This window comes from Pongo pygmaeus, chromosome 15 (genome assembly GCF_028885625.2).
Source record: "Pongo pygmaeus isolate AG05252 chromosome 15, NHGRI_mPonPyg2-v2.0_pri, whole genome shotgun sequence".
Taxonomy (NCBI): domain Eukaryota; kingdom Metazoa; phylum Chordata; class Mammalia; order Primates; family Hominidae; genus Pongo; species Pongo pygmaeus.
In genome coordinates, this window is record NC_072388.2 from 91,747,757 (window position 1) to 91,775,087 (window position 27,331).

A 27,331-nucleotide genomic window follows, 5' to 3' on the forward strand; every position below is an offset into this window, starting at 1 on the left:
TCTCAGCTACAGTGCAACCACCTGGAACTCATGCCGGCCAGCTCTAAACCCCCAATTAGAGCTCCCCTCAGGAAACCTGTTTGAATAACACCCTGGACCCAAAAAGGTGGTGGTCCATGGGTCCCTCTTTCTCTCCATGCACTCCCTGACCTGTGTGTGTGTGTGTGTGTGTGTGTGTGTGTGTGTGTATGTGTGTGGCCTCCAGATGTGCTGCATACACCCGAGATCCTGTAAGTAATAAAATCTTTATTTCTATTTTGTGTCTCCCCTAATCATGGAAGGGGTGCTCTTCACTTTAAAGATTCTAAATAAAAAAAAAAGAAAACAACTTTTTTTTTGAGATGGAGTCTCACTCTGTTGCCCAGGCTGGAGTGCAGTGGTGTGATCTTGGCTCACTGCAACCTTCCCCTCCCGGGCTCAAGCGATTCTCCTGCCTCAGCCTCCCAAGTAGATGGGACTACAGGCATGCGCCACCATGCCCAGCTAATTTTTGTATGTTTAGTAGAGACGGGGTTTCACCATGTTGCCCAGGCTGGTCTCGAACTCCTGACCTCAGGTGATCCGCCCACCTCGGCCTCCCAAAGTGCTGGGATTACAGGCGTGAGCCACCACACCCAGCCAAAAACAACTTTTGATGAGTTGGGAGAAGGTGAGGAAGGCTGGAGGAAAGAAGGGTACTTTAAACTGCACCTGGAGGGTGTGTGGAGGAGATGGGAAAGGCGTTCCAGGGCAGGAGGAACAGCAAGTAGCAAAGGCACAGGAGGCTGCAGAGCCCAGGGAGTGCAGAGGAGCAGAAAACAGCAGAGCAGCGGGAGGGGAGACTCGGGGCGATGACGCCGGAAAAGATGATGACGGAGGAGGCCCCCGCTAGGAGGTGCAGGAGCATCAACCACAAAGTCAGTGTCGGACGTGAATATTTGGGTTCTGTTATAAATCTTTATTTTTTAAGACTTGAACACCTGCAGAATTAAATACAAAAGCAATCAAAAATCATCATATTTTCTAAAAACAGTTTTCCATTTGGGGCTTGTGGCCCTCTTCAATAAAATCATTCTGAAGATTTAAAGAGGTTTTGGCTTCAAATTTCTCAGAATAAAGACTCCTTTTGAGAGGGGCTACAGAAGCCCCCATGAGCTTCCTGCTCCTCAAAACTAACAGGCAAAACAAAACAAAACAAAACAACAAACCTCCTAGAAAGCAAATATGATCCTTCTCAATACAGAGCTTTCCCCACCCCAATTTGTAGTTTTTCAGAAAAGACTGGGGAAGTAGGTAACAGTGAGCAAGTCATCTTGTGAAGAAGGTCCTGGAGCGAGCCCTGGAGTGGGGGCTCCCCAGGAGGGCCCGAGCAGCGGAGACTTCTCACTCCACCTCTCCAGTCTCTGATCAGCACACAATCGGTGGGGCGCTCACACTTGGAAAAGCTTCCAGGAGGCAGCTCTTCAGTAGTGACCGAGGCACACGTGGTCCATGGACAATTTTATCCTGCGGGAGACAGGAAGGAGAACTTGGTGAACCGCGTCAACTCTGAAGAAAGGCAGAAAAACGCAAACCCACATGCAGCAGGCAGGCAGTTAGGACAGGCCCGCCCAGCAGCTGTCACTGAGAACGTGGCTTCTGGACCCTGCTGACAAATGGCTCTAGAGGAAAGCTGGAGGGAGCTCCTGGCAGAAGTGAAACTGCCCACTTGCAGAAGAGGATGGCAGCCCCTTCTGCTTTCAGAATGACATCGACCTTTCAAGCGTCACCGCTGCGTTAGTTACCTGTGAAGCGGATACGGCTTCTCACAAAGGTTGACCAGCACGTACAAATGTCTTAACGCATACTCGTACTGGGAGAAAACAAACGAGAAGAATGAAACATCCTCATCTCACCACACAATCCACTCCACTTTTGCAATTACAGAGGGGAAGCATCTTGGCCAGTGGCTCTTGCCCTATTTTGGTTCATGGATCCTTTCCCAACCTTTAAATAATCTGGTCCATAAAATAATTTATGGACGATCCCCCAGGAAAGAGGCACACATGCCGGGGTTTGCACGCAAGTGGGGGGGCTGGCGGGGTTCTGCACTCTCAAATCTGAGGGCAGGACTCCTGACGGGGAACTCCCGACGGCTCTCCTCCCCACCATGGCCTGGGATCTCCCCGGGAAGCCTGCCTTTTGATTCTGGGAGGGACACACCAGTGAGGGAGATGGATGGCGTGTGAAAGCCACGCTGGATCACACCAGGGAAGGGTGAAGCAGCGGGGATGTTTATCTTGAAACAAACTTCAGGGAAACCCAAGAACTCTCTGAGAACAAAGGAAGAGGTTCACTGTGCATGACTCCAAAGGTCAAAAGACCAAGACTGGGCCGGGTGTGGTGGCTCACGCCTGTAATCCCAGCACTTTGGGAGGCTGAGGCAGGTGGATCACCTGAGGTCAGAAGTTCAAGACCAGCCTGGACAACATGGTGAAACCCTGTCTCTACTAAAAATACAAAAATTAGCCAGGCATGGTGGTGGGTGCCTGTAATCCCAGCTACTCGGGAGGCTGAGGCAGGAGAATGGCTTGAACCCAGGAAGCAGAGGTTGCAGTGAGCTGAGATCACACCACTGCACTCTAGCCTGGGCAACAAGAGCAAAACTGAGTCTAAAACAAACAAGCAAACAAACAAAAAAACCAAGACTGGAGGGGTAAAGTCGAGCTACCTCAACTCTGCCCCAGTGTGAAAGAAGCCAGGGACAGGGACAACAGGGAACCAAGCAGGATGTGGCTATGTTGCAATAAAACTTTTTTTGGAGAGAGTTTCACTCTGTCACCCAGGCTGGAGTATAGTGGCACAATCTCGGCTCATTGCAACCTCCACCTCCCTGGTTCAAGCAATTCTCCTGCCTCAGCCTCCTGAGTAGTTGGGATTATGGGCATGCACCACCACGTCTGGCTAATTTTGGTGTATTTAGTAGAGACGAGGTCTTGCCATGTTGGCCAGGCTGGTCTGGAACTCCTGACTTCAGGTGAGCCACCCACCTTGGCCTCCCAACGTGCTGGGATTGCAGACATGAGCCACCATGCCCGGCCCCAATAAAACTTTATTTACAAAAACAGGTTATGGGGGAGAAACAGGCCTGTAGGCCAGTTTGCCAACCTTTCTCTAGAAGGATCGAAGCACCACATGCTACTGACCAGGAGGCTTTTCAGGTGCCTTCCAATTCTACATCTGCAGAAACTCAGTACTTCTCCTCCATGGGCCACACCTGACTTCAACTGTCTTGGGAAGAGGTCAGAACAGACTCAGAAGGGAGAAGATGTGTGTGGCTGGTGTGAGGGGTAGAGACGAGGGTGGGGCTTGGCAGGGGCAGCAGAAGTGTGAACAGAAGTAACTGTTCTTCAAACTAGAAGTGAGAGCTATCATCTACGGCTCTGATAAACTCTCCTACCCCCTGGGACAAGAGGAGTGTTCTGGGGCCAAGATTTAAAATTAGTGAATTTGGACAACCTTCTTCCTCTCTGAAATGAGCCCACTGTTTCTCAGCCTGGATGGAACCTTCTGTAAGGTCGTACAACCAATGTGACTGCCAGGGGACAATATGAATTCAGCTTCTGGATTCTGGACGTGGGGAGAGCCCGCTGGCTCACCGTGGGGGAATGCCAGTTGAAGCAGTGAGTCCGGAAGTGCAGCAGGGCCTCTGGGTAGCAGCTGTGCCCCGTGAGTGGGGCTCTCTCGGACAGGAGCTGCTCCACCTCAGCCTCGGATGCTGCCAGCAAGGAGACGATCTTGCGCACTGACTTCTCAATGAGGTGCCTGGCCTGGGGAGAAACGCGGTCTGTCAGAATGTGCCTCCCTGAATGCGGTCTCTCAGGGACCCAGGAACGGTGAGAAGTGCATTCAAAGGTTTCTCTCCACACAGCCCTCAGCCTCCCGGTTAAAGGAAATAACAATGTGCTCTGAGAAAGGCGAGAGATGTCTGTGCCCACTTGTGCGATGGTCAGAAAGACCTGCCTCTTAGGGATCTTTTTGGCATGATGCAAACATTTGTATCAAAAAACAACCTTTGCTGTGGAGGAAGGAGGTGGCAGAACCTGTGCCCCAAAGCAGACGACTGTGCCGTGAGGGTGTTGTGCTCACGGGCACCTCTGCCCATTCAGGAAACTATCGAATGGTTACACAGTGGGGCACAGAGGGACTTTTATTTTCTTTCCAGATGATGAAAAACAGCATCATAAAGAAGAAAATGCTTCTATATTACCCTAACTCTGGCCAGGCACAGTGGCTCACGCCTGTACTCCCAGCACTTTTAGGAGGCCGAGGCAGGAGGATCACTTGAGGCCAGCAGTTCCAGACCGGCCTGGGCAACACAGGGAGACCCTGCCTCTATTAAAATAAAAATCAAAAACACACACACACACACAAAAAACCCTTCACTCTACCAGCAAGCTCTGTCCTACCCGCTCTCCAGCCAGGGTTTGCTTGCTTCATATCTGAATTCCACAAAGACCCTCCACCCACTGTGTGTTAGACCAGCAGTTCTCCAGGCGTGGTCCAGAACCACAGACTCCCCAAGAGCTCTCAGGCTCTGGAAGATCTTCCCTTCCTCAACTCTGTATCTTTACAAGGCTGGATTTTCTTCTTACACTTCAGCCGAAAGAACAGCGCCCAACAGCGAAAGCAGAAGCCGGTTTAAGGATCCAGCTGTCGTCTAGCAATGCCAGACACAAAAGAGATTCGCCCACATGTAAAGCAGTGCCACTCTTCTCACCAAATGCTTTTTGTTTTGGAAAATGGTTATTTTTCATAGAAAATATATTAGCGCAAAATGTTATTTGTTACAAATATTGTTATTTGTAAATGAGTTAAATATTTTTAAATCTTAGTTTTAATTTTTTCATAATCTTTTACTTTACATAAAAGTATAATTATGCAATAGTTAAACAGTCTTGGAAATAGTTTTCAAATTTGCAGCAGATACCAAAGAAGTCCTATATGATTTACACAGCTGTTTAAGCAAACACAAGAAAACTCTGAGCCGGGTGCAGTGCCTCACGCCTGTAATCCCAGAACTTTGGAAGGCTGACGCAGGTGGATCACCTGAGGTCAGGAGTTTGAGACCAGTCTGGCCAACATGGTGAAACCTCCGTCTCTCCTAAAAATACAAAAGTTAGCTGGGCGTGGTGGCGGGTGCCTGTAATCCCAGCTACTCGGGAGGCTGAGGCAGGAGAATTGCTTGAACCCGGGAGGCAGAGGTTGCAGTGAGCTGAGATCACGCCACTGCACTCCAGCCTGGGCAGCAAGAGCAGAACTCCATCTCAAAAAAAAAAAAAAAAAAAAAAATCACCAAAAAACCTCTGGTTCACTTTATGTGAACTATCAAAAATGTCCTTTCATCTCATCTTAATTTAATGCAATAAATATCAATAGACATAACCCACCATGAACAAAAGCTCTTTGGGATCAATAATTTAAAGAGTATAAAGAGGTTTGGCCGGGTGCAGTGGCCCACTCCTGTAATCCCAGCACTTTCAGGGCCCAGGTGGGAAGATCACTTGAGCTCAGGAGTTTGAGACCAGCCTGGGCAACATAGTGAGACCCCAGCTCTACAAAAAAATTAATAAATAAAGAGGCCCAAGACTAAAAAGTCTGAGGACGACTGTGCTATACTGCATTTGACACCAACTAAAAATATGTCCTGGTTAATACGGTTGTCACACACAGGGTACCAATTTTGGAGATAACTAGATATATGCATTTAAAACAAACCACATTGATTTAAAAAAAGAATCTTGCCTAGACGGGTGGATCACCCGAGGTCAGGAGTTCGAGACCAGCCTGACCAACATGGTGAAACCCCATCTCTACTAAAAATACAAAAATTAAGTGAGGCGTGGTGGCACGTGCCTGTAATCCCAGCTACTTGGGAGGCTGAGGCAGGGGAATCTCTTAAACCCAGGAGGGGGAGGTTGCAGTGAGCCGAGATCACACCACTGCACTCCAGCCTGGCGACAGAGCAAGACTCTGTCTCAAAGAAAAAAAGAAAAAAATCTAGCCTAGAAAACTCAGGCCATATTTCAGCACATCCATCACTGTGCTGTGCTGACAGTGGGGATAAGGGTTAACAGAGTTGGCTTTGTGGGAAGGGACAGGCAGCCCTCTGCCCAGCATTCCAGTAAGCACACAGCTGTAATTTACGCAGCAATTCTGCCAGCTCCAAACACACTGATGAGCTACTGAAAACAGACTCAGTGATTGGAAAGGACGGCATAAGCATTTTAGAAAGAATTTTAGGCATGACTATGTTTTTCTGAGAACAGCAGAAATTTTTGTGGATTGGATTTTTTTTTTCTTTTTAAGAGAAGGGGTTTTGCTAGGTTGCCCAAGCTGACCTCAAAGTTCCAGACTCAAGGAATCTTCCTGCCTCAGCCCCCTAAGTAGCTGGGACTAGAGGCGCCCGCCACTGTACCTGTCTCTGGATTTTTAAAATGAATATGATTAGCTAATAATAAGCAACAAAATAAAAAATCCTCTAAGCAACAAGGTATAAAAGAGGGAAACACCCATGTACATGGCTTCTTGGCATGATATAGGGGAGACAGGCCCCCATTCCACTGCTCCCTACTACCAAAGAGGTCAAGGTTAGTTTACATGAAGATGGGAGGCAACCACGGCTCCGCCCACCCACTTCCGTTACATGGAGGACAAAGGCTGGCTTCCGTCCCCACACACTCCTGCGTGGCAGAGAGAATGGTCAGGAGGCAGGGCCGTGCTCATGCATGCTGCCCACCTGAGCTGGGGACAGCACCTGGGCACAGCTCCTTTCACCACTACTCACATCCAGATGCCGCTGGATCTCCTCCGTGAGCTGCCTGGACTCCTCCAGATCATTGGTGTTCATCAGTTTCCTTTTCATGATCGTGAGGGGCACATCAGGGCTGGGGGTGAGGTCAAGGTGTGTGACTGGAGGTAGGGAGATAGGAGAACTGGCTTTGTGCTTCATACCCTGAAACTGCATCACTTTCATGGTGGAGATTGTCTGGGGAGACAGCAAGAGAGAGCGAGGGAGAAAGCAAGAGAGAGTGAGAGAAAGCCAGAGAGAGAGGGAGAGAGAGAGCTGGTTTGAGTGGCAGGAGCAGATGTGCCCAACATACCCCAAGTCCAGCCTCTCCATCAGAGGCTCACATTTACTCCTCATGGTTTCAGGACCACAGGGCCACAATCACAGTCTGAAAAGGCACGGTCACCCCAGCAGTACGCAGGCAATGCACGTGAGCCCCTGAAATCTACCAATGAGTGACTCAAAATGCCTGGCATCCTTTGCAGCAGAACTGCTATTCTTTCACCAGACAGCTCTGGTCCAAGCTCTGCCTGACTGTGGATCAGCAGTGTCTTTCATATGTAAAAGAATAGCAGTTCTGCTGCAAAGGATTCCAGGCAAAGAATGTCACCTGCAAAGGACGCCGCCTATCCAGGCGAGTGACCTGTATGTGCTCACTCACCTGCAAGTCCCTAAGGGCCAGTAGTGGGAAGGTACAAAGCATCTGCCCAGGTCAGAGCTGAAGTCTGGGTCCATTGGGAAGGGCAGAGCTAAAGCCACAGAGAGGCCAGGCTGATGCTTGGCATCAAGAGCTAGCAAATGGGCACAGCGGCCAGGCTCGATTTGGCTGCAGCAGTAACTACAGACTGGCTCCCAATCAGAAGGGAAAATGCTGCAAGCGTTCTGTTCCTAAAGCAAGCAACAATAATCTAAAAACAGTTCTAAAATCAACAACACCACACACACCAATCTATATAAAAACACAAAGTTTGGAGAAGATCCACCACAACTCCTCAACCAAGATCAGAAACGGCCCATGATGAGGATACTGTGAAGAGAATGGAAAGCCCAAGGCAGGGCCCCCACATGGCCAGGGCTATGCCACCACTGACCCTGCCTTCTCCATGTCACCTTTCCCTGGCCGTCCCTCTGCTCCAACTCTCTCTTACGCCTGCTCAAAAGCCTGACCAGGTCATGGTGCCCTGGGTGCAGGTCTCATGTCCCCCAGCCCACGCCCTGCTGAAGGGCTAACCGTGGCTGGATTTACTGACTCCAGGTTCTTCTAGAAGGCCAATGTTTGCGCCCAAGGAACAGATCTCAGCTGGCGAGCTCTCCACTGGGGGTGGGCTGCTTGGAGAATGGTGTTTGGGCATATGAACAACTGGGAGGCCCTGCACATTTGTTATGGTGTTTACACATCCCAAACGCTAGCCCCAGCAGCTTCACTTAGGGCCCAAGCTTTTAGCAGCCACCTGCTGCAACACCATTTAACCACACAGGTCTCTTCTGGACATATTTGGAGGAGGATAAAATGTCTCCAATTTATAGCCAAAGGGTAAAGGTAACAACCTGCAGCTTGCAAAGGGGCAGGACCCCAGAAAATCCAAGGTGCAGAGTGGCTATGGGACAATCTACAAACCATAAAGCAGCAGCTTTCAAGTCAGTAATCCCTTGCTGCACACTAGGCCTGTGTTTAGCATAAGTAATGCACAGCCTTCTTTCATGCTCCTAGCTACCTCGTACACTTGGGTTTCGACCAATGAGAAAACAAATTCACAGAAGTGAAATCACTTGCCCAAAGCCTCACAACTCTGCAAGTTTGAACCTAGGAAGGTCTGATTCCAAAGCCCACAGGTCCCCAGGATGGAGTGGCATGAGAGGCAGAGGCATCCCTGCCTCAAGCATTCCTCACTCAGATCCCGTGTCTCTTTAGCAAGAGATCAATATTCCAGGCAAGTCCACCTAGAACACAAGGAACAGAGGGCCAGCATGCGAGGCTCCCGACTCACTTTGTTTCCATACTGCATGACGTGGCTGGTGTTGGTGTGCGATTTTACCAGGTGGTACTGCTTGTGCAGGGTCTCTTTAGTCAGGTCTTCCTGCAAAAAATGAGACCATTAAAGACCTTTGACAATCAGAGTCTGACGGTTAAACCCCAGCTGAACAGCCAGCCCCCAAAGGGCTCACCACGTCCGAGTCTTCCATCCAGTTGACACTGTACCAGTCCCCCAGGTACGTGGACCTCTTCTCATCATAGTAACAGGCGTAGGATGACTCTCTGGGGTTGGCAGCAGTAGTTGCATAAACTACGAGGAATCAAAGATGATCTTTTAGTCACATTTTATTCCTGCCTTGGATTACGCTTGAAGCTTGAGTCCTTCTTTCTCCCCCGGTGAAATCGAAGCATGCTACTTACGATCCACACAGGAGGGCAGGGACATGTAACTGTACCCAGGCTTGTGTATTCGATTACAATAACTCATCTAAAATTAAATGCGGAAGAAAGAGGAGCCATCTGATGGATGTTTTTTGCAGCAATTGGCAAACTGGCATGCTTAGGACATCATGCTATTCTGGAAGAATGCTGACATTTCCACGGCACAGGAAACTTGAAGAATATGGGCTTACTTTGGTTTCCAGAGAGATCTGACATTTATTGAAGAAACATCTAGATTAACCGAACCTATACAAAAGCTACCACTTACTATCTCTCTACCATGGGCTTAGAATTGTGCTGGACAAATGCTAGTGTTTAAAATACAAGTCTCCCAACAGACACGCACTATCTTTATCCCCATTTTACAGATGGGGATAACCGAGGGTCAAAGAGGGTCAGTCACCTGCTTTGAGGTCAGAGAGCAACCAACACATTGCAAAGGATGGAGGCCAGTCCAAAGCCCATGTAGTTTTAGCTTCAGTAGTTTTAAGAGCACATACAGATTCTTTATTCCCTGACTACCAGTGCTTCAGAAGCAGAGGAAGCCCAGAGCTACCTGCAAGTGTCTCCCCATTCCTATGGCCCAGGCTGCCCTCAGCAGCCCCTGCTTATGGAGAATACTCAGTTCCATGTCAGCGGTGTCTGAGCAACCTGCTTGCCAGCCCAGGTCGAGGCCGGCGCCCCAACCACCTACCATTGATGTTATCCGGCAGGTGGTTCATCATGGACCCAGACTCACAGGCTTCAATGTAGAACACCATCTGTGAGGCAGACGGAGCAGGTGAGCTCACCCCAGCCAGGTACAGGCCTCCAGCCATGATACTGGAGCTCTGCCCACTCTCTCTACCCAATCCTAACAAGTCCTCCAGGCTTGCTTCTGGGAGACATTACTGCTGTAAACAGGCTGCTGCCAGAAGTTACGGAAGCTGCTGCCACACAAATTTATTCATTGCTAATGGAATAAAATCATCTATTAGCTGAAATAATGCAGAGAAAACGGAGTCATGTGATGCTAAGGAAAACGGTTCCACCATCCAATGCAGCGGGGAGTTTCAAAGACCGTACAGTGCAGCAGGCCATCTTTCTGCGTTACTGTCACGTATCACCCAACCCATGCAGGTTCTTTTTTTTTTTTTTTTTTTTTTTTTTAGTAGAGACACGGTCTCACTATGTTGCCCAGGCTGGTCTTAAACTCCTGGCCTCAAGTGATCTTCCCGCCTCAGCCTCCTGAAGTGCTGGGACTACAGGAGTGAGCCACCACACCCAGCCAAAAACTCTGGCCCTACACAGTTTCCATAAAGGGTGCTATAGGGGTGAGAAAGGCTCAAAGTGAGAATAAGATAGTGGTATTTTCCTCCCCAGCTGCCCAAAATTGAGGACAGTCCTAGGAATAGGAGTCTGCAAAGTGTGGGCCGAAGACCAGCAGCAGCAGGATCACACGGAAACACAAGGCAAATTCTCACGCCCCCTCCCCAGACTTACTGGGTCAAACTCTGGGGGCGAGGCCCACACTGTTTTAACAAGCTCTCCAGTGATTCCAATCTAAGAGCTAAAGCCGAAAGCCTCATCCTGGGAAACCAGGGGTTGGAAGGATCCCCTTTCTAGAAAACACAGCACTTACAGTTGGAGGACAGTCACAGGACTGTGGGCACTGCACCCATGGCTTTCCTCACACCCCCCGCCCCCCCAAGGCTGACCCAAGGGCTGAATTACCTTTCGGTACATTTTGTGTTTGTACATGTAATGGATGGTCTCATTCAGGTCCTCTACATGAAGCTGAAAGGTGAGAATATTGATTCAGACCAACACATCAAGAGAAACTATCTGCTGGATAAGCCACTAGTAAAGTTCTGATGATGCTTCATAAACTCTTTTCTACCAATCCCTAGAAGTAATCATGGTGAAGAACATGATCCCAGAATGTCATCACATGTTTTATGCACACACTTAAAAAAGGGCAAGAGGATGTACCTCTTCACCCATTGCTTTGTCCGGAGCTTTTGATCTATTCTCAGATCTAGTGTGATACACCCACGTCCTGAGACAGCTACCGACACTGAGATATGAACAGAAATGCAGGGAAAACTGTCTGGAAGAGATGTCCTTGGACAGATTTCAAGCTGCTAAACCTGTTCCCCACTCCCATCCACCACACGTACAAACCAACCCTGGCAGGACACTAGAAAATACACGCTATGGGTTTAATCTCGACACCTAGGCTTGCTTTTCTGTTCTGCTAGTTTGTCCTTAAAATGTTAAGAAAACTCACATCTTCATTGGGAAAAACCAGTATTCCAGTAGATCCATGGTCAGTGAAGTAAACGAACACGTGATCCTGGGGGCCGCTGCCAAGAAAGAATCAGGGGTCAATCATTTCCTTTTTCTGTTTTTACTTCTATTTCTCTGAAAAGCTGCCCTAATCAAAAAATTAAGAAGTTTGGGGAGTAGAGTTGCCCAACCAGGTTTGAAGATGAACACAAGGGCCCGGTGCCCGGTGTCTGGCCTGTCCCCTCCACTCCCCTTGGTGTGATTCTGAACCACAGTATAGATCCCAGAGCCTCCAAATTCTGAACTATGCCTGGAAAGGAGGAGGGACCTTTCCTGGGCAACCCATCAGACAGACCTGGTGTGAGGTGGATAGTGGGGTCCTTTGGCAATTGGGCCTCATCCCAGGCAGCCACACTCTCCAACCAGATCTCCCCAAAATGAGCTCAACACAAGCCTGCAGCCTCCCCTTCCAGGCCTCCTGCGGCCCACACAGTCTGGATGCCCACCTGCCTGCCTCACCAGGGCTTCCACCAGATGGCGCTGCTTCAAAGTGGCAGAGATGTAATAACTTACATGAAGCCAATCTGGTTCACCCTCACAGATGTCCATCTCTAAACTAATTTTTTTTTTTTTTTTTTTGAGATAGAGTCTCACCCTGTCGCCCAGGCTGGAGTGCAGTGGCGTGATCTCAGCTCACTGTAACTCCCGCCTCCCAGGTTAAAGCAGTTCTCCTGCCTCAGCCTCCCGAGTAACTGGGATTATAGGCACGCGCCACCACACCTGGCTAATTTTTGTATTTTTAGTAGAGACGGGGATTCATCATGTTGGTCAGGGTGTGTGTGTGCGTGTGTGGTTTTTTTGTGTGTGTTTGTTTGTTTGTTTTGTTTTTGAGACAGAGTCTCACTCTGTCGCTCAGGCTGGAGTGCAGTGGCACAATCTTGCCTCACTGCAACCTCCACCTCCTGGATTCAAGCAATTCTCCTTCCTCAACCACCAGAGTAGCTGGGATTACAGGCGCATGCCACCACACCTGGCTAATTTTTGTATTTTTAGTAGAGACGGGGTTTCACCATGTTGGCCAGGCTGGTCTCCAACTCCTGATCTCAAGTGATCCGCCTGCCTTGGCCTCCCAAAGTGCTGGGATTACAGGCGTGAGCCACCGCACCCGGCCTCTGCACTAATTCACATGAGCTTACTCGTGCCCAGGTCTCCCTTCCAGCTTAAAAAAAATATGCTACTAGAATTTCTGGCATCACATAAAAATGAACAATTTTATGAAAAAAATGAAGTAATTTTATGAACAATTACTAAACAATAAGACATCTCTAGCCCACAGCCAGCGGGGGGTAAGCACTGGGGTTCGTGTTCCCCAATATGAAAGTCCACTTCCTCCAATATGAAGGCACTTACGAATGTGCCTCTCCCCGCTGGGCTGATCTGTGATCAGAACACAGGGCTGGTGGCCCTGCAATCTGGGCACAGGGATTCACACCTGCCTCACGGGCTCCACTGGCAGTGGGACATCCCTGCGCTACGATCCCCAGACAAGGAATGAGGAATTTAAGTGATAGGAACATTTTACTAATAATGAGGGGCCCTGGATCATAAGGTGAATTCAGTGCAGAAATGGGCCACAAAGAGAAGCCACTGAAACAACAGCCGTAAGCACCTGTCCTAAGTCAGAACAAAACTCTCCACTCTGTAATTTCTCACAGGTAAACTGGCTAGGAGCACAGAACAACACCTGTTTCAATTCTCTATACTGGGGTCCCAAGCCATTGAGAGAAGTGTAGCATCCGTAAACAGACATTACCTCTTCAGGACTTTCCCGGATCCTATGCCCTTCACTGCTTCTGCATCGCCTCTCAACACAGCAAGGAAATTTTGTGGGGTAACATCCTACAAAGAATTAGGAGCCACAATCAGATGCAGCTGTTGCTCCAACCCAGAGAGTTGGCTGAGTCTGCAACCGACCCACGCCACCAGCCTGCACATTCCAAGGCTCATGGCCTAAGAGCAAACATTTTTGGCCGGGTGCCGTGGCTCACGCCTGTAATCCTAGCACTTTGGGAGGCCAAAGCGGGCTGATCACTTGAGGTCAGGAGTTCAAGGCTAGCCTGGCCAACACAGTGAAACCCCATCTCTACTGAAAGTAGAAGAATTAGCCAGGCATCATGGCACCTGCCTGTAATCCCAGCTACTATGGAGGTTGAGGCAGGAGAATCACTTGAACCCGGGAAGCGGAGGTTGCAGTGAGCCAAGATTGTGCCACTGCACTCCAGCCTGGGTGACGGTGCAAGACTCCATCTCAAACAAACAAACAAACACTATATAGAAACAATTTCATTAAATAGGGTCATCTTTTTTACCTGTATGATATGTTAAATTTAATTGTATTTGACTTTAAAAGAAAAATAAAATAAAATGAAACAAAGAATTGTTAAACATCAGATAAAAGTTTCTTATCAAAAGGATAATTAATTCCTAAAAGATCCGATATTTAAAACAGACTATGAAAACCAGGTGAATGAAGGCATCACGGTCGATTTTAGAACCGTGTCAGTTGAGACAGTCTCAATCAACTAGGAGGAACAGAAAAGTTTTTGGAAGTAATATACTATTATAGCTATAATACAGTATATAATAAACTATATAACAATAATAAATGAAAAACTATCTCAGCAAAAATCCTGAGATACTTTGCACCAAGCCTGGTACTGAGAAAACTGATTTTTATAAAAGAGCACAGGTAATCTATAATCAGATTAATGGTGATATCTCAAGAAAGGTTAATATGGATGAAACTACATGGTCAGGCCTAAAGTATGAGAAGACTGGGGACTATCAGTAGATTGCAACTTATTCTAAACATTTTCTTTTCCTCTGCTTTTCTTTCAAAACTCTCATAATTTACTCCTCAGGCACAAATCCTAATACGAATGTGAAACACCGACCAGAAGCCAGTCTAGGGAGATTCTGATTCTAGAAACAGAAGAAAGAGGGAAAAATCATTACTAAAATGAAAACTAAACCTGCTGGCTCCACCCACGGAAGCCACTCACCTCTCCGGTGTAGTCCTTCGGGACTCCCTGATAGACATCTGTGCCATTGGGTCTGTTGATCACAATTCCTGGAGTGGGATTGCTGAAAATTAAAGGACACAATTTAAACGAAATGTGGCATGCCTCCGAAATCTCTCTTCAAACACATGTATGTTATGCGAGAAAATAGTAAACGTCTATGTTGGTCAAAGATACAACTTATGGCCTGCACGGTGGCCAGTGTGTGAGTGGTTTGAGCAGCTTGGGGATCTCAGCAGTCCCACAGCCCAAGAGCTCTTGGCAGAGGCAGTGAGGAGCTGAGCTCGAAAAGCCTCGGGCAGGGACCAAAGCGTAGGTGCTCCTGGCTGCCTGCTGGAAACCAGAGAGCATCATGAGGGCAAGGTCTCATCAAACGCTCTCTCAGAGTGAAACTACTTTCAGAAAGAGACAGGACAGAGAACAAGACTTTAATACAAGAGCTTAGGCGTTAAAGCGTCAGAGTGGGTGATGTATGAGCTGAGAATGTGACCACAATAAGGGTAGCGTCCTTCACCGCGGCTGCAGCAGGGTGACCACGGAGCTAGGAGGTTAGAACTCGCTGAGTTAATGCCCATACTTGCTGCCTCTGATCTCTGCAAGAAATCAGATAAGCAGGCACGAGGGAACTATTTGTGAAGTTAAACTCAGCAAGTAATAAAAAATAAGTATAGAAAGAAGGTAGTAGGAGGATCTAACCTACAAACAAAAACATTCTACATGCAGGTCCCCTGTGCTGCAGCCTGCTCGGAGCTTAGGAGCAAGCACCGTAGAATCCAACAAGTCCTCAAAGGTGAGGAGGAACTCGGCTTTAAACCCTTTCAAAGCACCCACCAGCACCCACTTCCTATGTCTTTGCCATTCCCAGGGCACACCCAAGTTATGGTCGAAGCTCAACATGAGGGCCAGGCATGGTGGCTCACATCTGTAATCCCAGCATTTTGGGAGGCCAAGGCAGCCAGATCACTTGAGGTCAGGAGTTCAAGACCAGCCTGGCCAACATGGTGAAATCCTGTCTCTACTAAAAATATAAAAATTAGCTGGGCATGGCAGTGCACACCTGCAGTCCCAGCTTCTTGGGAGACTGAGGTGGGAGGATCGCTTGAACCCAGGAGGTGGAGGTTGCAGTGAGCTGAGATCGCACCACTGCACTCCAGCCTGGGTGACAGAGCACGACTGTCTCAAATAAATAATAATAATAATAAAGCTCAACATGAGGTATCCCTGTGGTCTTCTGTCTGGGAGTCTGTTACATATTTTAACATTAGGCCACTAGGACTCCTGTAAGTCTATGTGACCTTTTTTTTAAATACCCTGAAGTCCTTCGCCACCAAGTTCCAAGTGTTCCCCACTTACTCTTCAGAGTACGCAATGTCATCGTACATCATCACAACGATCTGCTCGTCAGGAATCCCATTCCGGTGAATGATCTGGTAGGCATGGCACGCATCTGCCTGGGAGAAATGATTTGGTTAAGTTTTAGATTTTTGCCCGGGAGGCCAATTTTGGAGTTCTAAGGAGTGATGTGTTCTGTCTCCTGGAAGACAGGCATTTAAATTATTATTTTAAAACACATACATTGATATTTTTTATCTCAATTTAAAAGATCCCCCATCCATCCAAAGTATTATTCAGCAGGAAACTAGTGCACATGTGGGCTACGTACACAGGGCACATGTGAGCACACGTGCACATACACACCCCACCACCACCACCATCACCAACACCACCGTCACCAACACCACCACCACTGCCACCACCACCATCATCACCATCACCACCACTACCACCACCACCAGCACTACCACTGCCACTGCCACCACCACCACCACCGCCACCATCAACACCACCACCACCACCACCACCACCACCAACACCACCACCACCACCAGCACCACCAGCACCACCACCACCACCACCACCACCACCACCGCCACCACCAACACCACCACCACCACCAGCACCACCAGCACCACCAACACCACCACCACTGCCACTAACACCACCAGCACCACCAACACCACCACCACCACCACCACCACCACCACCAGCACCACCACCACCACCACCACCACCACCACCAACACCACCAGCACCACCAGCACCACCAACACCACCACCACTGCCACTAACACCACCAGCACCACCAACACCACCTCCACTGCCACCTCCGCCGCCACCGCCACCACCACCACTGCCACCTCCGTGGCCACCACGACTGCCACCTCCGCCGCCACCGCCACCACCACCACCGCCACCACTACCACCACTGCCACCACATCTATAGGTAAGAAGGACCTCTGCAAGTCCTAAGTAACTTGTTTTTATTTTTCAGACTATACAACAGTCTCTGGAAAGCACGGATTTTAGTCTCAAAAACAGAGTGACTCAGACTGATCAACAGAGCTAGTTCTATTTCCCACAGGATTCTTCTGATCCAAGTATTTTGTCTGCCAAAGTCACTGTTTAGAGAACTGACTGAACACTCACAAGTCCAACTCAGGAATTGAGAAATTGCTCTTAAGTTTTAAAAAATAACAAGAATACAAAGGAAGACAACATTATGAATAAAAGAAAAATGTTCCTAATGCAACTCCCTGTCCAGGCAAGGGTGAAGACAGGCTTGCGTCCTTATCTCAGGTGAAATACACTACCACTTCATGCTTGGAAATCATCTAAAGACAGAAAAGAAAAATGTTGCCTGTCTGCTTACATTTAATCCTGTCGTTCCTAGAACAAAGACATAAGTAAGCATAAGGAGAGGCGTGTGCCCAGCGATTTCCCTCCCCAAGGAAGACAGCCTGAGCAACTGGGTGTACACACAGTGCACTCTAAACAACACTGAGCACAGCAATAAAACTAAAGCTCATCAAACATTCAGACTGGCACTTTGCCTGTGGATGTCCCAACCAAATGGACTTATTTTATGACAAAGATGGGTGCTTGGTATACAGTTTTTGAAAGCTGAATGGGTGAGGTCCAGGGCCTGGCTCTCAAAAGTGATTAGATGAATGGATGACTCAATAAATAGGAGAACATTTTTATTGACTTGCTTCTATTTGTCCAGCACTGCGCTAAGACTTTGTAGGCATTATCTCGTTTAATTCTCATAGCAACCCTTTGTGATAAAGGTAATGATCCCCATTTTATTATGGATAAGGAAAAAGCAGCCTTTGGAGGTGAGGTGACCTGCCCCCAAGTCACACACAGCTCAAGTGAAAGATCCCAGGCATTCTGGCCAGGCACAATGGCTCACGCCTGTAATCCCAGCACTTTGGGAGGCTGAGGCGGGCGGATCACCTGAGGTCTGGAGTTCGAGACCAGCCTGATCAACATGGTGAAACCCTGTCTCTACTAAAAATACAAAATTAGCCAGGCATGGTGGCGCATGCCTGTAATCCTAGCTACTTGGGAGGCTGAGGCAGGAGAATCGCCTGAACCCGGGAGGCGGCGGTTGCAGTGATCGCACCATTGCACGCCAGCCTGGGCAACAAGAGCAAAACTCTGTCGATTGTTAGATGTTCAAACACTAATTGTGGTAGGCAAAATAACAGCCCCCCAAAGGATGTCTACATCCTAATCCCTGAAGCCTGCAACTACGTTGCATTAAAGAGCAAACAGTTATTAAGATAGCAGATGGATTTAAGGTTGCCAATCAGCTGGTCTTAAAATAGGGAGGTTTTCCTGGATTATTCCACTGGCCCAAAGTCATTTTTTATTATTTTTTTGTTTTTTCTTTTTTTTGAGACAGGGTCTTGCTGTCTCCCAGGCGGGAGTGCACAGGTGCAATCTCAGCTCACTGCAGCCTCAATTTCCTGGGCTCAAGTGATCCTCCCACCTCAGCCTCTCAGGTAGCTGGGACTACAGGCACACAACACTGCACCTGGCTAATTTCTGAAATGTTCTGTAGAGACAGGGTCTCACTATGTTGCTTTGGCTGGTGTTGAACTCCTGGGCTCAAGCGATCCTTCCACCTTGGATAGAGAGTGCTTGGATTACAGATGCAAGCCACGGTGCCCGGCCTTCAGTGGGCCTAATGTAATCACAAAGGCTTTTGTATGTGGAGACAGAGGCGGGAGTCAGTGTCCAAGTGATGCAGTGTAAGAAAGATACAACTGACCCTCGTTGGCATTCGGGATGGAAGAAGGGACCATGAGCCAACAGCTGCAGGCAGTGTCTAAAAGCTGGAAAAGACGAGTAAGTGGAGCCTCCACTAGAGCCACCAAGGAACACAGCCCAGGCAACACCGTGATTTAACCCAGTGACAGCATTTCACATTTCTTACCTCCGGAACTGTAAGATAATAAATTTGTGTTGTTTCAAGCCATGAAGTCTGTGGCAATCTGTTTAAGCTGTGATAGTAAACTAATACAGCTATGGTGAAAGTATAGTGTAATTGGCACTCCACTCTGGAAAACATCTTGATATTATCAATGAGGTTGAACCACACACCCTCCAACCAAGCAATTCTACTCCTAGCCATATAGCCGAGCAAAACTCTATCTCCCACAGATAACCAGAAAGTGTTCACAGCATCACTTTAACAGCAAAAGCCAAGAAATAACTCCAATCATGGTCAACAGCTGGAAAAATAAATTGTCATAAGTTCACATAAATGGAATACCTGAAAATGAACGAACTACAACCCACTACTCAGGTGATGGGTACCCCTACGCAGTGTATCCATGTACCCCCTGAATCTATAAAAACTTTTAAAAATATGCAAACAAGTACAACCCAGGTTTCAAAATAGATGACTCTTGGGAACATAGTGAAAAAAAGAACAAGTCATAGAAAAATACCTTCACTATGATTACATTTGCATAAAGGTCAAAATAGGCTAATGTAAACATTATGCTGTTTACAGTTAAATAGACATACAGCAAAAGTATAAAGCAAAGGAATGAACGACAAAAAATTCAGGAGCTTGGTCTCTGAACGGAAGGGAAGGGGAGTCCATCAGGCAGGGTACAAGGTACTAGTATAATTTTTTTAGCAAGGTGCAAGGTACACAGGTATTCATTTTATTATTCTTTAAGGTGTACACATGTTATACAGACACTATTTGTCTGCTATTTAATTTAAAAATCAAATCAGGCCGGGCACAGTGGCTCACACCTGTAATTCTAGCACTTTGGGAGGCCAGGGATCCCAGCACTTTGGGATCACTTGAGGTCAGGAGTTCGAGACCAGCCTGGCCAATATGGTAAAACCCCATCTCTACTAAAAATACAAAGAAATTAGCCAGGCATGGTGGTGCATGCCTGTAATCCCAGCTACTTGGGAGGCTGAGGCAGGAGAAATCACTTGAACCCGGGAGGCAGAGCTTGCAGTGAGCCGAGATTACGCCACTGCACTCCAGCCTGCGTGACAGAGCAAGACTCTGTCTCAAAAACAAAAACAAAAACAAACAAACAAAAAAAACTTTGATAAATTGGCTCAGCAAAATTAAAATCTTTAGTGCTTCCAAAGACATTATTAAGAAAATGAAAAGACAAGCAACAGACTACGAGAAAATATTTGCAAAACATATATCGGATAAAGGGCTTGTATTGAAACAACCAAAGAACTCCTGTATCACTGAGCCAAAAATAGGCAAAAGATTTCAATAAACATTTCATCTAAGAAGACATACAAATGGTTAGTCAGCACATGAAAAGATGTTCAACATCACCCATCATTAAGAATGCAAATTAAAACCACACTGAGCTGCCACTTCACAGACAGATGGACAATAACAAGTGTTGTCGAGAACTGGGGAATCAAGAGCCTCCATACATATGCTGCTATGGGAATGTAAAGTGGAGCCGCGATTTTGGAAACGAGCTTTATAGTTTCTCAAAGAGTCAAACATAAATTTACCATGTGACCCAACAATTCTAACTCTTTTTTTTTTTTGAGACGGAGTCTTGCTCTGTCGCCCAGACTGGAGTGCAGTGGTGTGATCTCGGCTCACTGCAACCTCTGCCTCCCGGGTGCAAGTGATGCTACTGCCTCAGCCTCCTGAGTAGCTGGGTTTCCAGGTGCACACCACCACGCCTGGCTAATTTCTATATTTTTAGTAGAGATGGGGTTTCACCATGTTGGTCAGGCTGGTCTCAAACTCCTGACCTCGTGATACACCTGCCTTGGCCTCCCAAAGTGCTGGGATTACAGGCGTGAGACACCACGCCCGGCCTGCAATTCCAACTCTTACGTACCTACCGAAGAGAAACAAAAAAAATGTATTCACACAAAGATTTGCATGCAAATGTTCTCGGCAGCATTGTTCGTAATAACTAAAAATTGGAAACAACCCAAGTGTCCATCAACTGGTAAATGGGCAGGCAAAACGTGGTCTATCCATACAATGGAATGCTATTTGGGAATGAACAGGAGTGAAGCACTGATGCATGCTACAATGTGAACAAACTTCAAAAACATGACACTAGGGGAAGCCAGACACAAAAGACCACACACTGTTTAGCTCCATTGATAGGAAATGTTCAGAATAAACAAATCTATAGAGATAGAAAGTAGATGATTAGCAGTTGCCTGGGGCTAGAGGTGGGAACTGCAAATATGCCCAAACAATTTTTTTTTTTTTTTTGAGTCAGTCCTGCTCTGTTGCCCAAGCTGGAGTGCAGCAGTGTGATCATGGCTCACTGCAGCCTCTGCCTCCAGGGTCCAAGCGATTCTTGAACCTCAGCCTCCCAAGTAGCTAGGATTACAGGCGTGTGCCACCACGCCCAGCTGATTTTTGTATTTTTAGTAGAAATTGGGTTTCACCATGTTGGCCAGGCTGGTCTCAAACTCGTGGCCTCAAGTGATCCATCCACCTTGGCCTCCCAAAGTGCTGGGATTATAGGTGTGAGCCACCGCCCGGCCTGCCCAAAGGATCATACTGGGATGATGGAAATATCAAACTGATTTATAGTGATGTTTGCACAACTTGGTAAATTTACTAAAAAATCATTGAGTTAGATAAATTAAACTCAATGGGTGAATTAAGATGATATGTCTTAAACTAGGCCTCAATAAAGTTATATATTTTCTGCAAGGGCAGGTTCAGAGTGCCTTGTGTTGTTACTCCTGCACCGTTTGGGACCCCCAGCACCCTTGAGAGGTAGATGCTTTCATCCCTATCTTACAGACGGGGACTAGCTCAGGAAGGGCCATGGCTGACCCCAATTGTGCCTTATGCCCCATCTTCCACACTCATTGCCTCCTCATCAGGCTGTAACTGTCTTCTGGGCCTTGGAGGCACATGTTGAAATGATAATGGTTTGGAAATACTGGTTTAAAGACGATATTAAGGCCAGGCGTGGTGGCTCCCGCCTGTAATCCCAGCACTTTGGGAGGCTGAGGCGGGCAGATCACCTGAGGTCAGGAGTTCAAGACCAGCCTGGCCAACATGGTGAAACCCGGTCTCTGCTAAAAATACAAAAATTAGCTGGACCTGTAATACCAGCTACTCGGGAGGCTGAGGCAGGAGAATAGCTTGAACCAGGGAGGCAGAAGCTGCAGTGAGCCAAGATAGCGCCACTGCACTCCAGCCTGGGCAACAGAGCAAGACTCTGTCTCAACAACAACAACAAAAAGAAGTTATTAAAATTAATTTCACCTTCTAAATGTGGCTACTAGAACATTTACCATGGCTCTTCTACCAGACAGGGCTGCTCTGCTCTCGAGCCAGTTGGCCTGGGTTTGAAAACTGGCCCCACCACTTGTGAGCTGTACCACTTTGAGCAAACTACTGGCCTTGCCTATGCCTCAGTCCAATCATTCGTAAAGAGGGAGTAAGAACTGGACCAATGGCACATAACCCCACTGCAGGAGTTAAAGGACTTTGTTTGTGTAAAGTGCTCTTAGAAGAGAGCCCAACATATAGATACTGCAAGTCTAAGCATTTGTTTCTGAGATTGACAAGATAAAATGACTTTTTTAAAAAAGTAACAGTATTGAGATAAGAGTTCATGCACCATAAAAGTCAGTCTTCTAAAACAGACAATTCAGTGGTTTCTAGTATGCTCACCAAGTTGTGTACTCATCACCACTACTTCTAGAGCATTCTCATTCCTGCAAAGAGAGACCCCATGTCCGTCGGCAATTACTCCCCAGTCTCTCCTTCACCCAGCCCTTGGCAACTACTAACCTACTTTCTATCTCTATAGATTTTCCAGATTTGGGCTTTCATTTAAATGGAATCATAACATATGTGGTCTTTGTGACTAGCTCCTTAGCATGTTTGTAAGTTTCACCCATGTTGAAGTATGTGTGAGTACTTCTTCCTTTCTTATGATCAAATAGTATCTTCTTACATGAATAAATCACATTGTGTTTCTCCATTCAGCCTTTGATGGACATCTGGCTTGTTTCCACCTTTTGGCTCTTATGAACAATACTGCTATGAACAGTCATGTACAAGTTCGTGTGTAGACACATGTTTTCACCTCTCTTAAGGACATACTTAGGAGCGGAATTGCTGGGTCATATGTTCAATTTGATGTTTAACTTTTTGAGGAACTGCCAGACTCTTTCCCAAGGTGGTTGCACCATTTTACATCCCACAGGGGAGGCTGGACTTTTCATGGACACTCAGATGTGGATTCTTTTCTTCTTCTCTCTACCTTCTGGTAGGCTGATGTGGGGAAATCCAGGAAAGATGGGGGAGGAGGGTGTGAAGAGAGAGCAATAGGGCAGAGAGGCCTGGGGGTCCTGTCACCAGAGTCCTGGCCTCAGTCCTGTCTGGTCCCCACTTGCCATGTGACCTTGAGCAAGTCACCTCCATTCTCTAGGCCTCAGTTTCCTTATCTCTAAAATGAAGATGTTGAACTAAGTGGGTCTCAATCTGGGTGATCTGGCTCCCTGGGGACACTGGGCAATGTCTGGAGAATTCTGGATTATTACAGTGGTGCAGGAGATGCTGCCATCATCTAACGGGTGGGTGTCATGGATGCTGCTAAACCTCAAATGCACAAGACGGCCCCCAACAACCAAGAATGACCTCGTCCCCAACTATCAACAGTTCCAAGGTTCAGAAACCTTGCATCAGATTAAGATGGCCCTATCGAAACTTCTGAGGAACTGCCAAACTGTTTTCCAAAATGGCTACACCATCTTATAATCCTCCTGGCAACATATGAGGGTTCTGATTTCCCCACATCTTGCCAACACACCTATGTTATAGCCAGCCTAACAGGTCCATCAGTGGCTTTTCAAGTCTTTTCTATTTAATATTAACAATGTCTGGAATTGTTTTCAGAATGCCAGTGTCCCCCCCAAAAAAAAAAGATTAGTCATTTTCTTACCTGGTGCCTATAATTATACCAGCCATTTGAACCCGCCACGATCACCACCCAGTGCTTGCCTCCATCTTCAGGATCATCTATAGGAACAGCACCAATGACCAGGGCCACACTGAGGAATACAGCTACTTTCCAAACCATTCTGCACCTTGGAGTTCAACTGCAGAAACCTGAGAAGGGAAACACAGAGTCAAGTACAAAGCAACAAGAACAGATAAACATTGGCAGGGCGCGGTGGCTTAGCCAACGCCTGTACTTCCAGCACTTTGGGAGGCCGAGGAAGGTGGATCAAGAGGTCAGGAGTTTGAGACCAGCTTGGCCAACATGGCGAGACCCTGTCTCTACTAAAAATACAAAACTTAGCTGGCCGTGGTAGCACGTGCCTGTAATCCCAGCTACTCGGGAGGCTGAGGAAGGCGAATCACTTGAACCCAGGAGACGGAGACTGCAGTGAGCTAGACCGTGCAACCATACTCCAGTCTGGGTGACAGAGTGAGACTCTGTCTCAAAAAAAAAAAAAAAAAAGAACAGATAAACATTGTCAGCCCCTAAGAAAATATCATAGTAAATGGGTCAAAAAGATAAGGCCATTTAACCACCAGACAGAGTATGCTGAACATAACAGAGAGGGTTTCTATTTTTAGCTCTATTGCTCCAGCCTGTGCATGGAGAAGGGGCTGTCCACACCTCCCGATCTTCACTACAAGTCCAAGTCATGCATATAAAATAAAAGAATATCTAGAAAGGGCTCTGGGCACCTTTTAAAGTTTTTGACATAACTCAAAATACAGCAGATAAAATTCATCAACAAAATTCACTATTGGAAACATATCTACCACATACTATGAAGTATTTGTAAGAAAAGAATATACATGTAAAATAAACCGTGCAGGCTGGGTGCAGTGGCTTACGCCTGTAATCCTAGCACTTCGGGAGGCCGAGACAGGTGTATTATCTGAGGTCAGGAGTTCAAGACCAGACTGGCCAACAAGGTAAAACCCTGGCTCTACTAATACAAAATTAGCTGGGCATGGTGGCACATACCTGTAGTCTCAGCTACTTGGGAGGCTGAGGCAGGAGAATTGCCTGAACCCGGGAGGTGGAGGTTGCAGTGAGCCAAGATCAGGCCACTGCACTCCAGCCTAGGTGACAGAGTGAGACTCTGTCTCAAAACTAAAAATAAGAATAAAAAAAGCTATATAAGAAAAAATAAATTTTAAAAATAAATGAAATAAACTACACAGAAAAATATGGAAGACAGACAAAATTTTAACAGTAGTTATTGGTGGGTGGTTGGCAGGATCAAGGGTGATTTTCTTCCTCATTTTTGTCTCCTTTTAATACATTTAATGTGTATTACTTAAAGTTTCTAAAAATTCAGTACAGGTTTAATAAAAACATTGATGGGCAATTTAAGTTTATAAGGTGAACTATCTGGATGAGCTATAGTCAAACATTAATTCATGTTGTCTTTGCATCACACTTACACAGCATGGACATACGCTCTGTACAACATGCAGGGCAAACATTTTCATCCTTGTTTTACAGAAACGATAGGTTGAGGTCTGAGAGTAATGACCTGCCTAACAGCCATGGACTGTCAGTGTTGGCCAGAGCTGGGACCATGCCTTCTGAACGGCTGGTCCGGCACTCTTTCTGCTATATGGCTCTGCATCTCAAGACTTTATTATTACTGAGGCCGGGCATGGTGGCTCACGCCTGCAATCCCAGCACTTAGGAAAGCGGAGGCAGACGGACCACTTGAGGTCAGGAGTCCGAGATCACCCTGGCCAACATAGCGAAACCCTGGCCAACATGGCGAAACCCTGTCTCTACTAAAAATACGAAAATTAGCCAGGCATGGTGGCAGGAGCCTGTAATCCCAGCTACTCAGGAGGCTGAAGCAGGAGAATCACTTGAATCCGGGAGGTGAAGGATGCAGTGAGCCTGCATCACAGCACTACACTCCAGTCTGGGCAACAGAGCGAGACTCCATCTCAAAAAAGAAAAAAAGAAAAAAAAACTTTATTATTATTGAAGTACATGCTCTCTTTTATACGTCAATTCCAAAACCTTAAATACATTGTTAAAGTATAAACGGAAAACAGCACCAAGCCTGTGGCTCCGCGATAAGAAAAATACACAGTCACTGAGATGTGGGGACTCAGAGTGGGAGATATGTGAGGCTGACTTCTGTCCCAATGCCACAGGCAGGGCTGGTGGTGCTCATTCATTCCTTCACTCGCCACTCAGCCAGAGTCTCCACAACACCTACTTTGCCAAACAAGGTGCTGGGTGCTGGGAACTCAAAAGGGACAGAACAAAGCCTGTGTCTTCATGGAGGATGCACCCAGATGAAGGCTGATCCGCCTCTAAGCTGAAGAAACCATCTTCAACGTTCTGAGTCTAGCCCTCAAAGCGATGGATTTTCTCCAGTAACTAAATAGGAAGTGCTGAGTCTCTTGAAAAGTGTCTTAGACCAGTAATTCTCCCACTTGAATATGCACCTGGGTCACCTGGGGACCTAGGAGGCAGATTCTGATTCAGTAGGCCTGGGGCAGGGCCTGAGACTGCATTTCTTTTTTTTTCGACGAGTCTTGCTCTGTGGCTCAGGCTGGAGTGAGCTGGGGCAATCTCAGCTCACTGCAACCTCCGCCTCCCAGGTTCAAGCGATTCTCCTGCCTCAGCCTCCCGAGTAGCTGAGATTACAGGCGCCTGCCACCATGCCCAGCAAATTTTTGTATTTTTAGTAGAGACAGGGTTTCACCATGTTGCCCAGGCTGGTCTCAAATGCCTGACTTTAGGTGATCTGCCCATCTCAGCCTCCCAAAGTGGTGGGATTACAGGCATGAGTCACCGCACCCAGCCATGAGACTGCATTTCTAACAGGTGTCAGGTGACACTATGCTGCTAGCCTCAGATTACCTTTGACGTGGCAGAACTGCATTAAATCCCCCAGCCTCTGGTCCACCTGTCCTCAACCCAGCATCCTGGTCAACAGACTACACTGCTCCATCCTCAAGGACTGTCTCCTAACAAGAACTTAATTCTTAATCCGAAAGCCTGAAATCGTGCTAAATTTAGGTTTCTTTAGCTCCACTGCAAGGTCAGTGGACGGGCAACTGGTAACTACAGTAAGATGCCCCCAGATTTGTTTTTTTCAGGTTTTTTTTTTTCTTGGAGTAGCGGCTAGTATGGCACATAACAGATAGGTCAGTGGAGTGCTGAGGACCCCCAGTGCTAGAACCACGGGTCTGTTCATGTGTACCTGAGGAGGCTCCCCACAAGTCCACTCGACCTGACAAGGGCTTGCTGTGGGGCTGTGTTTCCAGAAAGGGGTCCTGATCCAGACCTCAACAGAGGGTTCTTGGACCTCATGCAAGAAAGAATTTGGGGCAAGTCCACAGAATAATGTGCAAGCAAGCTTATTCAGCAAGTGAAACAATGAAAGAACACATTACTCTACAGACAGAAC

At 47.2% G+C, this 27,331-nt stretch overlaps 1 protein-coding gene across 2 annotated transcripts in view; it reads right to left on the reverse strand.

Annotated features, from left to right (window-relative positions):
* Positions 1-916: 916 nt before the first annotated feature.
* Positions 917-27,331, reverse strand: part of LGMN (legumain) — a 39,055-nt gene continuing 12,640 nt past the window's right edge. The window contains exons 2-14 of one of the 2 annotated variants that reach the window (XM_054449064.2): positions 23,860-24,026; positions 15,926-16,023; positions 14,555-14,636; positions 13,306-13,391; positions 11,494-11,569; positions 10,938-11,000; positions 9,919-9,985; positions 8,975-9,093; positions 8,797-8,886; positions 6,806-7,006; positions 3,618-3,788; positions 1,764-1,831; positions 917-1,485 (exon numbers count right to left, since the gene is read on the reverse strand). In XM_054449064.2, coding sequence (XP_054305039.1) covers positions 1,443-1,485; positions 1,764-1,831; positions 3,618-3,788; positions 6,806-7,006; positions 8,797-8,886; positions 8,975-9,093; positions 9,919-9,985; positions 10,938-11,000; positions 11,494-11,569; positions 13,306-13,391; positions 14,555-14,636; positions 15,926-16,023; positions 23,860-23,997 — 1,302 coding nt within the window. In that variant the 5' untranslated portion in view covers positions 23,998-24,026 and the 3' untranslated portion in view covers positions 917-1,442. The remainder of the gene's footprint in view (positions 1,486-1,763; positions 1,832-3,617; positions 3,789-6,805; positions 7,007-8,796; positions 8,887-8,974; positions 9,094-9,918; positions 9,986-10,937; positions 11,001-11,493; positions 11,570-13,305; positions 13,392-14,554; positions 14,637-15,925; positions 16,024-23,859; positions 24,027-27,331) is intronic. The other variant, XM_054449065.2, reaches the window with a different exon arrangement.